Source organism: Palaemon carinicauda, chromosome 4, assembly GCF_036898095.1.
Source record: "Palaemon carinicauda isolate YSFRI2023 chromosome 4, ASM3689809v2, whole genome shotgun sequence".
Classification (NCBI taxonomy): domain Eukaryota; kingdom Metazoa; phylum Arthropoda; class Malacostraca; order Decapoda; family Palaemonidae; genus Palaemon; species Palaemon carinicauda.
In genome coordinates this window covers 30,597,888-30,613,383 of record NC_090728.1, presented here as the reverse complement: position 1 = coordinate 30,613,383, position 15,496 = coordinate 30,597,888, and the positions used below count along the sequence as shown (strand labels likewise).

The 15,496-nt window shown below is 33.3% G+C and overlaps 1 protein-coding gene across 1 annotated transcript in view; it reads left to right on the top strand.

Moving 5' to 3' along the window:
* LOC137639337 (uncharacterized) overlaps window positions 1-8,883 on the top strand; it is a 24,792-nt gene extending 15,909 nt beyond the window's left edge. Inside the window, exons 2-3 of the mRNA XM_068371617.1 lie at window positions 1,847-2,017; window positions 6,571-8,883. Of these exons, the coding sequence (XP_068227718.1) occupies window positions 1,847-2,017; window positions 6,571-8,526 (2,127 nt within the window). The 3' untranslated portion in view covers window positions 8,527-8,883. The remainder of the gene's footprint in view (window positions 1-1,846; window positions 2,018-6,570) is intronic.
* Window positions 8,884-15,496: the final 6,613 nt, after the last annotated feature.

Genomic DNA, 15,496 nt, shown 5'->3' with positions numbered 1-15,496 from the left:
ATATATATATATATATATATATATGTATGTATATATATACACACATATATATATATATATATATATATATATATATATATATATATATATACATATAGACATGCATACACACAATTCATCTGTCGCCCCATTAAAAATCCACAATTCAAATCTGTTACTACACTTGGCCTATATGTTCTCTTACAGCACTCGCAGTTTTTCTATAGAGGAAGTGCCACACAAAACGGTAATGTTGTACTGTGTATGAAGTCATGTACAGGCTTACATAAGATATTCAATTCATGTGAAATATATTTTCTGGATACTTCTGGAGTTTAAAAAAGAAAAGAAAATAGAGCAACTGAAGTTTTTAAGTCTGAACTGGTATGAAATTAAATTACTCTTATAGAATATCATATGTTTGTAAAACTGAAGAGATTAACATTTCCAAGAATTTAACAGTAATTTGACTTTATATATTGTTTATATCTGCCTCTTGTCAGAAGATTTCCCTATTACAGTAAGTAAATGGAGAAGGAAAGTGTGAAAGAAATTAAGATCTTAGAAGTCGTGGTGGTTGTCAGTAGGCTACGCTACACCAAATTCATCATTCCCATTTGGTTGTTGGAAGGTTCTTAATCTTCTTTATTGATTAATAAATTATATTGATTGATTTCTCATATTTTATAAGAATTAATCATCAATCTTATAAAACAGAAGCACCGAGTTCACCTAACTTTCATTTGGATAACTGGTAACTCAGAAGCAGCTTCGTTGGTACTCTACAACTAAGTTAATTTTGCGCGTCGTGTTTATGACTAAAGGCCCGGTCACACCGCCCGAACGTTGCTGGAGCGTTCCTTGAACGGTAGGGAGGTAGACCAAACCCTCGAAAATTTAATTTAACGTTTTTACGTTCGGCCTTTATTAGGCTGCTGAACGCAGCAAATCCTCGCATTTTTCCTGAGTTTTCTTACACCTCTATTAAGGAATTTGCTAATTTATGCAATAAGGTTATTGGTATACATGGTGTCGAAAAGCGTAGCGGAGTGATATTAGTCACCAACCTGTAAAAGATAATAACAAAGTAGGGTAAAAATTACGGTCGGTGTATCTTAATTAAAATTACGGTTTTTTTAAGTTTATTAAAAAAAAAAAAGCGACTGAAACTTTTCGACGTCCTGTATACCAATATATACCCTTATTGCATAAATTAGCAACTTCCATAATAGAGGTGTAAGAAAACTCAGGAAATATGCGAGGATTTGCTACGTTCAGCAGCCTAATAAAGACCGAACTTAAAAACGTTAAATTAAATTTTCGAGGGTTTGGTCCACCTCCCTACCGTCCAGCAACGTTCGGGCGGTGTGACCGGGCCTTAAGATAGGGAGGGCTCTCTAAGTACAGCAATTATGTTATACATAAACACACCCATGTACTGATAGGTAACGCTTGTCGGGACAGAAGCACACCTAGACTAGCTGTTTTAAGCATAAATTTGGGTGTCATCTTTTATAAATGAGAGTGCCGATGGACGATAACCTATTTGAGAGTTTCTTCAAGGAATCATTTAACTATTTGTTCTATAAATAAGTAATTAAATAATGACTGATATATATATATATATATATATATATATATATATATAATATATATATATATATATATAATATAATATATATATATATATATATAATATATATATATATATATATATATATATATATATATATATAGTCAGGATCTAAAGACGTAAAGATATGCGTATTTATACATCGAGTTACAAAAACAGAAAAGTCCTCCAAGGTTAAAATGAATATCATAAATGAGTTATCCTATATACAATATATCTCTTTAACTGTTTCAGATGCTGCCAAAGAAATTAGCTGCATATGCAGCTTTGACTATAATATTATTCCTACAAGTGAATAATACCGAAGCCACCTTCGGCAGGGGACGGAAAAGACGGCCAAAATATAAGTATAAATGCGTCCCCCAAATCGAGTATTCAACAGTCTACCAAACACAGACTGTTCAGGTAAGAGTGCTTACAAAATTACGATTGAATCCATAATAGTATTTATTAGAGTTTCAGTACATTTTAATGGTGTTGTTTCTAACTATCAGATAACTAACACTGTTACTAGCTGTTTCATTCATGATAATAAAGGCTTCAGGATGTTTTCAGTAGTTATTAAAAAATACCATTGAATCCATATTAGTATTTATTAGAGTTTCAGTACATTTTAATTAGAGTTTCAGTACATTTTAATTAGAGTTTCAGTACATTTTAATGGAGTTATTTCTAACTATCAGATAACTAACGCTGTTACTAGCGGTTTCATTCATGATAATAAAGGCTTCATGATATTTTCAGTAGTTATTAAAAAAAATTACCATTGAATCCATAATAGTATTTATTAGAGTTTCAGTACATTTTAATTAGAGTTTCAGTACATTTTAATGGTGTTATTTCTAACTATCAGATAACTAACGCTGTTACTAGCTGTTTCATTCATGATAATAAAAGCTTCAGGATGTTTTCTGTAGTTATTAAGAAAAATACCATTGAATCCATATTAGTATTTATTAGAATTTCAGTACATTTTAATGTTGTTATTTCTAACTATCAAATAACTAACACTATTACTAGCTGTTTCATTCATGATAATAAAGGCTTCAGGATGTTTTCGGTAGCTGTTAGACGTTTATGAAGGTATGTCGTAGTATGGACGGATTACATTATATGATATCTTTCTTCGCAACAAACCATCATAGTCAAAAACATATACGCTTTTGTTAAGTCGTGCTTAACACCAACAGATGCATTATCCTTTTGGATAGAAACTGAAAACGACGGAGTACTTGCTAAACATCGTTCGATTTTGTGCCTTACAGTAGACAACATAAAGTTTGAGATTGTTCTTATAAATATCCTCGAAATTTCGATTTATAACATCTAGAACTGTCAGACTTGCATTTCAGTATTTTATGTGTCCTGGTGTGCTTATAACTATGTAATTGTTCTTTCTTTTCATGAAATTAAAATCGAAATTAAGAGACCTATAAATTTCCCTAATATAGACTTTAGATCGTTGATAACGGAAGTTATGGCTATAAAGACAATTTGTTGTTTAAATTTGTACGCCGCTATTAAAAAAATAGAATTTTATTAGTAAATTTTGATACATATAAACATAAAGCTAAATGCAAAAGATAGTTAGAACCTTTCTCGTTTATCAAGTACAAAATGAGAAAATTATATAATATTTTTAGGACCTATGTTCCTGATACCGTAAATGTGAAATTCTCAACGGACGTAAGACCAACTTGATAAAAAAATGTCTGGATCAAGACAATGAAAATGCTGCAATATGAAGTGTGTCTTCCCTTTTATTTTACTAGGTTTGCTGAAAGTACAAAAGAATGGACACGATCTGAATTAATTACCTATTTGACACTACCCGGTATTCCAATTCATTGCGCATATCAGCGCAATCCGAAAAAAAAGATCTTATGAATTGAAAGCACGCTTGTGTTATCACAATTTTCAGATAAGAGCAGTGCTTACAATCACTGATGTTACTTCAGTCTTTACAAAATGTCTAAACAATGAAACGATAGATACTCTTAAATAAAACCGTATTTTTAATCGGAAATTCTCCGTAAAAAAAAATATACTGTTCTCACCCGTATTTCAGTAAAATATAGGCGACCATAATTTTATCCTACCTTGTTATCTTTTACGGGTTGGTGACCGTATATCACTCCTTTACGTCAATATATCCGTTTTAAAACGGTTTTTACCTAGCAAAATTTATTCCAGGATTTTTATCGTCTTTTTAATGCAAATCTTTAACACTGGATATAGTCACTGAATCTCTATATAACACTATAAACTAATAATTCGTCAAGTCTAATAGAAGTACTTGAAAAGGGAAAAATATTAAAATGAGTTGAAAACAAGAATTTCAGGTTTAGTAAAGGGCATTACATACATCACAGGGGTTTTTAAGGGGCTACTCTTTGTAAACGTTCATAAGAAACATTAATTTTAGACTTTCTTGCAGGAAACCAGTTGGCTGACTGTCATGATTATAAATTTCCATCTCATGAAAGAAATGTTGACGATACGTTTCTTGTGTTTTGTGATAAAGTCATGTACAGGTTTCCCAAGTAAACACGCATGTATCAGTTTCATATTCGAACCCGATTACGATTGTCAACTTATCTGTGCTGATATAAATCTTACAAGATTATTATAGTAGAGATTATAAAATTCGTGTTGAACAACGGAGAGTATATTCGTTTTATGTAATACCCAGACCTATAATTTCTTTCGTTTTTTTAACTATTCATACTTGGCTGATATTATTTTAAAACTAGTAAAAAATTATGCTTTAAATCCCAGTAAATGAAAAAAATTAAAAATGTTTTTATTTCTCAAGTATTAAAACAATAAATCATTATATATCAGAAATTAGCTTTCATGAATAACCTCAGCAGTTCGTTTCTGAAGACAGAAAAGAATATTGTTGATTGTGTTTTAACCATCTTAAAACAAAGGGGTTATTAAGCTTTAGAATCCATTATTCATTGTGTACATGTTTTACCTGTAAAACAATTTGAAGTACCCTTTTTACATACTTCTGAACCACAGAGGAAAAACACTTTCGGCAGTCAGTTTCAACTATAGTCAATTTCTTTTAGCGATGCAGATTTGCACCGACTCGCAGCGGTGCCCTTTTAGCTCGGAAAAGTTTCCTGATCGCTGATTGGTTGGGCGAGATAATTCTAACCAATCAGCGATCAGGAAACTTTTCCGAGCTAAAAGGGCACCGCTGCGAGTCGGTGCAAATCTGCCTTGATAAAAGAAATGGACTATAGTAACTTTCTGGTTACTATTTTCATCAGAAAGTTTAGCTTTAACTTTGTAGAATTATAGTGATATCTTGGTGCAATGAGAATACACTGTTAGACATAGTTGAGTCATCGGAGATCTACTCTTCATATTGAGTCACAAACAGTGATTGAAGCATTTTTAAATATACTTGATGTTTTGTGTTAAATTCCGCATCTAATTATGTGTAATGTTGCTTAAAGTAGGTAATATAGATCAAAATTACGTTTTGAATTATACTCGTGAATGTTCTATTTGGGATTAAAATGTTGCTTGAATTCAATGTAGTGCCATTTCAATAATGAAATATGAAAATCAGCATGAAACAATAATCTTTATAGTCTGTCTATCTATCTATCTATCTATCTATATATATATATATATATATATATATATATATATACATGCATACACACACATATGTATATATATATATATATATATATATATATATATATATATATATATATGTATGTATATATATATAAATATATATATATATATATATATATATTTATATATATATAAATGTGTATATATTTATGTATATACATATATATATATACATATATATATATATATATATATGTATATATATATATATATATATATATATATATATATATATATATATATATGCGTATATATGCATATAATTGTATGTATGTATGTGTGTTTATGTTTGAGTGTCTGAAAATTAGTGGTAACAGGTTCACCTCACTAGCTAAAACAGATGACTTCAAATCCCAAGCTTTGACCTACATATCCACCAACAACTCCAACTTTTCCTTTATTAATTACCTTTGCATTTAACTCTCCAGCTCCACCACCCTTTCTCATATTCAAAATTAGCAAGGCAGTTATTCAGACTCGCCAAAAGGACTGTCGTACATGCACTTTCTTTTTCATCCGTATACAAAATTTAATCATTATCAAAAGTTTTATCCCCAATCTAACCCATACAGTACAATGCTTGAACTAATTCGGTTATAACTTTTTACATATTCCAAAAGTCTCCTGATACAATAAGCGCTACCACCATGTACCTCTGCATAGATATATATATATATATATATATATATATATATATATATATATATATATATATGTGTGTGTGTGTGTGTGTGTGTGTGTGTATGTGTGTGTGTGTGTGTAAATATGTGTGTGTGAATTTCACCACTAACGTTCCTGGTTTTATTTTTTCAAATAAGCCACAAATATTCTTTCATATTGAATTCACTCTGCCATGGGATCTCAGAACCATAGGTAAATTCCTTTACAGATAAATATTTCTCTTCAGCCAAAGATTTTAACCTATGACCAATGGAAATGAGAGTAAACATTAGACTTCTAGCTACTTGTTGGATTCGATATCAAATAGTATTTCTGTCTTATTTAAAAAGGGATATATATATATATATATATATATATATATATATATATATATACACACATATATATATATATATATATATATATATATATATATATATGTATATATATATATTTATATATATATATATACATATATATATATATATATATATATATATATATATGTGTGTGTGTGTGTGTGTGTGTGTGTGAGTTTGTGTGTGTTAGTCGTTGGCTATGTATGTATGTATATTTATGCTAAATAAAACCTTTGTATTATTTGCCTTCTAATGGAAAGTTTATATTGTTGTTTTCAGCAAGAAGTGTATAGAACGGTTGTTCAAACGCAACAGGTACCTACTACATTGTATCAAACAGTAACAAGAACAACTAGTAAAGTTGTACATTCTACGCAGGTAGTTCCTCAATATGTCACGACTACGCAGTTTCATGCACAACAAAATATCCATACTGTAACATCTGTTGCCTACGAAACCCAACTGGAACCAGTTTATATAACTTCAACAAAATATATACCCACTTACGTAACGACAACAGAAATTTCTTACCAATATCGAACACAGACTCAGCAGCAAACACAATATTCTACAGTCGTTGATACACAGTTCTCAACCATTACAGAATTTCAAACTCGTTATGAAACAAAAGTCCAAACTCAACAGCAAAATCAGTATACCACAGTTACTAAAACTCAAGAGAATTCTGCAACCAGATGTGGTGGCGATGATAGTGGAGAATCGGATGAAATATATATTGCACCTGATTCAGAGTATTCTCCACCTGTCTATACTGGAACTTTGTACAGGGCACCGAATTTAGGTAAACCATTACTTGAGCAGTCTTTTCAAGCTCCACAAGAGCCACAGCAATCTTATGAAGCTCCAGAAGCTCCTCAACAGTCTTATCAAGCACCACAAGCTCCTCAGCAGTCTTATCAAGCACCACAAGCTCCTCAACAGTCTTATCAAGCACCACAAGCTCCCCAGCAGTCTTATCAAGAACCACAAGCTCCTCAACAATCTTATCAAGCACCACAAGCTCCTCAGCAGTCTTACGAAGCACCCCAAGCTCCTCAACAGTCTTATCAAGCACCACAAGCTCCTCAACAGTCGTACCAAGCACCACAAGCTCCTCAGCAGTCTTATCAAGAGCCACAAGCTCCTCAACAGTCTTATCAAGCGCCACAAGCTCCTCAGCAGTCTTATCAAGCGCCGCAAGCTCCTCAGCAGTCTTATCAAGCGCCGCAAGCTCCTCAGAAGTCTTATCAAGCGCCGCAAGCTCCTCAGCAGTCTTATCAAGAACCACAAGTTCCTCAACAATCTTACCAAGATCCACAAGCTCCTCAGCAGTCTTATCAAGCGCCACAAGCTCCTCAGCAGTCTTATCAAGAGCCACAAGCTCCTCAGCAGTCTTATCAAGCACCACAAGCTCCCCAGCAGTCTTACCAAGCACCACAAGCTCCTCAGCAGTCTTATCAAGCACCACAAGCTCCTCAGCAGTCTTATCAAGTGCTACAAGCTCCTCTGCAGTCTTATCAAGCACCCCAATCTCCTCATCAGTCTTATGAAGCACTCCAAGCTCCTCAGGAATCTTACCTACCCTCACAAGCCCCCCAACAGTCATACCAGGCACCACAAGCTCCCCAACAGTCATATGAGGCTCCACAAGCTCCTCAACAGTCTTATCAAGCTCCCCAGTCCCCCCAACAATCATATAAAGCTCCACAGGCTTTACAAACTCCCCAGCAGTCTTACCAGGCTCCTGCAGCTCCACCTCCTGAAGTTCCTAACAATTCTGGTGGGTTTAAGGGAAGCTTTGGTCCTCCCCCTTTTCCCGAAGATTATGATGATTATGACTATGACTACGACACCGATGACTCTTATGATACTTTTGATACTTCATTAAACACTGTAGAACCTGAAGACTATTATGAAGATCAGGTATCTTTTGATAAATTGTCATTAGCAGCTCCTCCAGCTCCTGTAGATATCTACACACCTCCCGCACCTGCTCCTGCTACTGATGAAGGTTATGCAGGACCTGACAATTCCTTCGGAACTTTTGTTAGTGACGCAAATCCCTCATCTTTTGCAGTTCACCATGTATTTGGGGATTCTTCAGAAGAGTCCAATGAAGCTTTGGATGAGAGTGACTCCTCTTATACATCTACTAGAAAAAGAGAAGTCAATAAGGGTAACTTGGAAACTCTGAGGGCATCAATGAATAAAAAGAAAGAAATCAGAAGGAAATAACAAAGTCTGATAAGAACACTGATATTTGCTATTTGTATTGATATTTAATGTTAATTTTGTAAAGCGTTTTGTTGAGAATCACAATTATTCGTGTAAGTGTTAATACACTAAGGGAACACAAGTGCAAACTAAAGAAAACCTCACCATGTCTGAGTAAACATGTATAATGGTAGGTTAGTGACTGGTCTTGTATCTTAGATCTATATTTTTGCACTATGATCATAATCAGTTAAATATCTCTCTTTGTGTCAGAGAACTAGTCATGCCAAAATATATAAAAAGAAGAAAAGGATTACTCCAGTATAAACAGGGTATTTTTGTTGGTTTGTGTTTTCCTGAATGTGTTTCTTGTTCTTTTTGTACAGCTAGGCTACTGCTCAATAAATCTTTTATTTTTTACTTGAAATATTTGCCTTTCAATAATCCTATTTAAACCACAGAAGAGGCTTCATATTCATCGCCAAATTTTAGTATATGAATAACAGAATAATTTGGGTTTCTAGAACTATTTAAAGTACTGATAAGCATGGTATGTAAGATCTTCCTAGATTATACCATCCACGACGTAAAATTTATCTTACCAATTAATTGATTAAATCTGTTAAATAAAAATTTATCATAAGAAATTAATGGTTATCAAAATTATTGTAGTGGCAGATATGATCCATTTCTTACTATTGTCCCTGGATGGGATTCTTCTTGATAATTTATCTCAAGCTAACATGATCAAAGTTCTCCACATAGTATTGCTCTGTTCAAGAATTAGGTTTATAAGAGATTCGAGAAAAATAAGATGTGTTTTGTCCTGCTGTTTTTTTTCTTTTCTTTTCTTTTAAATCAAAGGCATTTGACATTGCCTCTCATTTGTGTATACCGTAAAGAATTTGTGTAAAGCCTTATGGGTAATAGTTACCATCTATTTTTCAAGATAGAATCCTTCAGGTTCGGATAGGGAGAGAAATATTTCTTGTGTGTGTTGTAAAATCTGGAGTGCCACAGGGCTCTGTCTCAAGATCCTCGTTCACAATCTTGCTGTATAACCTTCCTCACTTCTTGAGAGTAAGGACATTTAGCCATGCAGATGATATCGTTTTTCATGTGTCAGGGATTTTCGGTTTGGATTCTCAGATACACTATAGTTGTAGAGGTCTGTTAATTCCTTTTTTCCATTGGATTCAATAATGGGGCGTTAATTTTAACCTAGCAAAGTTAAGATCAATAGGTTTCACTTGAAAGAAGGTTGACTGTAACTCGATTTGATCGGAGTGTACAGTCATATCCTTCCTTATTAAGCATCGTCTCTTGGGCGTCATTTTTTCAATCGGCCACGATTAACCTTGAAACCTCATGAGGAGTACCTCTGTCTAAACCTCTCGAAGTGACTGGGATGTTATAAAGCATTTTTGCACACATCTTGTAGAGGTTATCACCAAAGCTTATTTAGTATGTATAAGACATTTATTAAAAGTGAATCTGATCATAGGAGGAATGTATACGGTTCAATATCTAAAACACTAAGTGGACCGAATGGCATTCAATCAACCTCATTATATTTGACCTCTGGCACTTTCCGTTCTTCTCTGATCCTTCCTCTTTACTGTGAGGAAAATTATTTTCCACTGTTATTGGCATCAACTCAAGACTAATGTTGTGGTATAAGGAAACCTGTAATAGAAGTCTGGATGATCCATTTTTCCAATGTTTGTCATATAATTATAGTCATACATAGTAAGAACCGTGCCTCCGGGAGGAAGGTTAAGACTTATGTGCTGACTATTTCCACCTCCCATGCGGTTTCTTTTTCCACTCTGCCTGAGATTCCCTCTTTACCACTATAGTTTACGATGGATTGTTATCTTCTAACTTTCTGGTTGAGGCTAAACAAGATGGTCATTCAATTGCGATTTCCTTTAATAAATTGTGTAATAGGGAATATCATGGACATTTGCACATGTCTGCAAATGGTTCATCATGTGAAGATCTAATTTCCTCTACGGATGTGATGCGTACTATCATCAAATTTCATGCTACTTGAAAAAGCTCTTCTGAAAGTAAGTTATATTTACTGTCAACTTTTTGGTCTTATGAAGGTTTTGCTGTTAGTTTTGGAATTCATTCATAACTCGTAACCAGTGATTATCATGGATGTGAAATTTTCTTAAGGTTTAAATAATCTTATGCTATTAGGGTTTGATCACTGATGGCTCCCATTTGTTGATTCTTTAAATCAATGATGGAGAAAATATATTGGGAAAATTCAGTAAGTTCAAAGTCAAACAGTATTCCAAGAATTGAACTTTTTAACGCAAGCAAAGGGGGTAAATTCATTTGTTAATACTGTACCGTAAATTATGTTCCAGTTACTGAACATAATGCAGCTTACTCCAAGGCTGTGTGGGATGAGTGAAGGTTGGGTAGAAAGGTAAAACTTTATTTTTCTAAACTAGGACTCTATGAAAAAAAAAAAATTTGCAAACTACTATTACTATATTATTAGCGACAAGGAGACTGAACTCTGCTATTCTTCAACTTTAAATTGGACACTCCAGCACTTCAGACTCAAGGCCTACCTACATCGCCTTTAAATTAACATGAAAATTGCCTCTCTCTTTGCTCTTGTGATGGAATTGTGGATGTAGGGCATGTCACCGTGCATCACCTTGGCTTCTACAGTTACCTCCAGAGTGGAATAGACATTCCATTAAAACTTTGTATCTATTTTCAGCTGAATATCCTTATCACAAAACATCAGAGTCTCAATAAAATATAGAGAAAACAACATGAATCTGAATACGGAGTATTTTCACTGCCATTTTTATGTTAACAGGAGAGATTTCAATATATGGACTGTACCCTACCACCCCCTATTTGTATTCTTACTCTCCCGACCATGTTTTTGCCAAATCATACTCTAATATGCAATTTAGTCAGAAACGAATAGTTTTCGCTTAAGATAATGATTTTGATTTTTCAAAATTCCCATATCATTAGAATCCGGGAGCCATGGGAATTCGTCGTTTAAATAATCAATCTGTGCCTTTTTCATTATTACATGACATATTTTGGGCCAATCACCCTTCTTTATTTGGGCAGCAATTCTATCTTAGTCTATTGAAAAAAAAAAATCATTCCATGGTCTCTTTTCGTATGTATATTTGATCCAGTTGTGAACATTCCTGTTTTAAGATAATTTGAAATGGCTCATTCCCCTTTGTTTTAAACATGAAGAAGCTCCTGGAATGGTTTTTCTTGTGTATTCACTTACAAAGTTCCTAATTGTATTAAGTCCCAGAATTGTGCTAATTTCTATGCGTTAAGGAAAGCTCATAACTGTTGCACGTGCCTAAAGAAATTTCGTATTTCAAAGCTCAAGAAATGGCGCCGTTGCTCCTCCTATTTATGACTACAAAGGAACTAATTTTCTAGAAGGGACATTTTGAGCCGTTCAAATATTCCTTTTTTGTAATCACTTCTTCTGCTACAGTTCGGATCATCGGACTGTATTGGATACTCTCAGATTCACACCACTAAATAGTAAGGTAAGACACAGGAGTAAGGGTAAGGGTGGGGTCACAGGGGCTTTGCCCTCCGCCCCAAGCAAAGGAAAAGTCGTCCTTTGTAGGTTAGGTGAGGATGTATCCCTGTATTGGTTTTCCCATTGAAATATGATTTTTTCATGTTCATTCTTTAGTTTCAGGCGGTTTCGATGATCATTGAAAAAAAAAAAAAAAAAAATTTAGGTATAATTTCCACACTCGCAAACTGACCAATTTCTGGCATATATAGATATCGAAACAGTTTTAAGAAAAAAATTAAAATGCGTCGGTAAAGCTAAATTTCACCAATCTTATACTTGTCATTATATCTGTGAGAATTGAATCCATCAAGTGATGCCTTGACACTTACTTCTCAAGATCCGTATGGAAAAGATTAAACAGTATTTCAGAGATCTGTCGATTTATTTACAGAATCAAAACAATTGGATCAAATTTCAAGAAATTCTTGTTAACTCCACCTAGATCTTAGGTCAATGCCAAGCAATTAACATAGCATATGTCAGAGAAAAATCAGATGGTAAATTTATTGACAATATATTATGTAATTTGTCAAGCAGGAAGGATTCACAGAATACGTCGAAATATAATAGATACAATTAATTGCACGATGGTCTTATATATATATATATATATATATATATATATATATATATATATATATATATATATATATATATATATATTATTGAGGATAACTATAATATTTTGGCCGCTAGGCAATTGTAGTAAATTCCCCAACCAAAGAAGTTGCCTGAGATATTAAACAGGCTATGGAAGTTAGAAATAAATGTATGTCTGTGAAGGAGGTAACTGATGACAGTGAACTTAATGAAGATTGCAGTGCCCTGTACCTACACATCTAGCAGTGGGCCCACAAACATATTGATGTGGAAAGAGTCACGAGGAACCTGGAACTAGGACTAAAGACATAGGTAAAGTAAGATAATGGCATTGGATGTGGGAAATAAAATGTATGAAACGGTGGTTGTTCCACAAATATTTGCCAATATAAAGACCTGTAGTGAGTAGTCACTCGGTGATTCACTAGCAGCCTCAATCACTTTTGATTTGTCCTTCATAGAGAACAGACGTATCTCGGTGACTCTCCGCTTTCTGTTCACCAGCTGATCTAACTATTTCTTGTTCTCGAGTTTCAGGTGTGTGGCACTGTGGCTTTGTCCGTGCACGACCGTCCGTACGAGTGACACGTTCTGGTCTTCCTTAGAAATGGGTCCTCATTAGATTTGCCCGTCTTGCAGAGGACATTCTGCAAATCAAAATCTGTCTAGCGGATCGAGAGTGTTGGTCGAGTGGGGTCATGACTCAACCCCTTTTTTAAGAAAATAATGATTGACTGTTAAAATGGGATTTTCAACAAACAAAAAAAAAACAAAAAAAAAAGCTGAACTGTTAAACTTGAGACTTTCAAGATAATAATAATAATAATAATAATAATAATAATAATAATAATAATAATAATAATAATAATAATAATAATAATAATATAAATGATAATCTTTATTTCAGCAAAAGCCATATGCAGAGTTTCAATAGGGGTATAGTGATCTTACACATATGATATCAGTAAAAAAAAAAAAGATAAGATATGCAATAATACCAGTGATACAGTATATACATCCATTAGCAGGTCGACCACAGAGTTCCAAAGTCTGGGTAACAAAATCACAATAACATTAACGCTTGATAATGATGATAACATGCATTTCAGCAAATAAAAAGAGGGAAAAAACAAAGGTTGGAGATGACAATGATAATTATGTTGGAACAAATCTAGTCACAGAGCAGGTGGTGTGATGAAAATACGGGACTTCTTGACAACAAAGATATAATATAATAAAACACGTTATCATAACATTACTGGATATTATACCTAAGTTATTTAGGTGATGAAGATTTTGCATAGCCTCACCAACAAAGAATAGTAGATACAATTCATTGCACTGACGCTTCCCTACTCCAGGTTTCCCACATTTTGGATTTTATTCTAGCTGCACTTGCAAGCACATTCTGAATTAGGGGATTTCCACTAGAACGTAGGCGGGAGGTGAGACTTACTATAGAGCGTCGAATGATGGTTTTTAGGTTATCCAGTCTATTTTCAACAAACATTGCTGAAGCTGAATGGTACCTCTGGGTATTAGTGAGGCATCTTAGGATATCATTGTGAATGACTGTGATACGTCTCATCGATTCATGCGTATAGCTTGTCCATAGCGAGCAGCCGTACACGTTATAGCCATAGGTTTGAAACAAGAATTTTTTGGTATCTAAAGGTTTGACTGCTAAACTTGGAGTTTTCAGAAAAAAAAGCGATTTAAACTTGGTGTCCAAAAAGAAAGTTTGACATTTAAACTTGGGATTTTCGAAAAAAAAAAAAAATAAATGTTAAACTTTGGGTTTTCAAGAAAAAAAGGTTTGACTATTAAACTTGAGATTTTCAAGAAAAAGTTTGACTGCTAAACTTACTGTTTTTAAGAGAAAAAAATCATTGGTTGACTATTAAACGTTGGGTTTTCAAGAAAAAAGAAATTTTTCTGTTAAACTTGGGTTTAAAAAAAAAAAAGTTTGACTTAAACTTGGAGTTTTCAAGAAAAAAAAGTTTGACTATCAAACTTGGAGTTTTCGAGAAATAAATAGATTGACTAATTATTAAACTTGTTGTTTTCAAGAAAAGAACTTGACTCTTAAACTTAGGGTTTAAAAAAAAAAAGTTTGACTATTACACTTGGGGTTTGCAAGAAAAAAATGTTTGATTATTAAACTTGGGATTTTCAAGAAAAAAGTTTGACTATTAAACGGGGGTTTCAAGAAAAAAAACATTGACTATTAAACTTCATATTTTCAGGAAAAAATTTGCCTGTTAAACTTGGGGTTTAAAAAAAATTATTTGACTGTTAAACTTGGGGTTTTCAAAAATAAAAGTTTGACTTAAACTTGAGATTTTCAGGAAAAAAAATTAACTGTTAAACTTGGGGTTTTAAAGAATAAAAGTTTGACTTAAACTTGAGATTTTCAGGAAAAAGTTTAACTGTTAAACTTGAGGTTTTCAAGAAAAAAAAGTTTAACTGTTAAACTTGGGGTTTTCAAGAAAAAAGTTTGACGGTTAAACTTAGGGTTTTCGAAAAAATAAAGCTTGACTGTTAAACTTGGGGTTTTCAAAATAAATAAAAGACTATTAAACTTAGGGTTTTCAAGAAAAAAAAGTTTGACTATTAAGGTTGGGGGTTTCAAGAAAAAAGTTTAACTATTAAACTTTGGGTTTAAAACCTTACAACGATGCATTTCATAATAAAGATATTGATTTGGTAATGATCTGTTCAATCACATTAAACTTGAAATGTAATAAAATAAGAACGAAAGTCATGTAGTTCCTCCACTATCTCGATATGAAT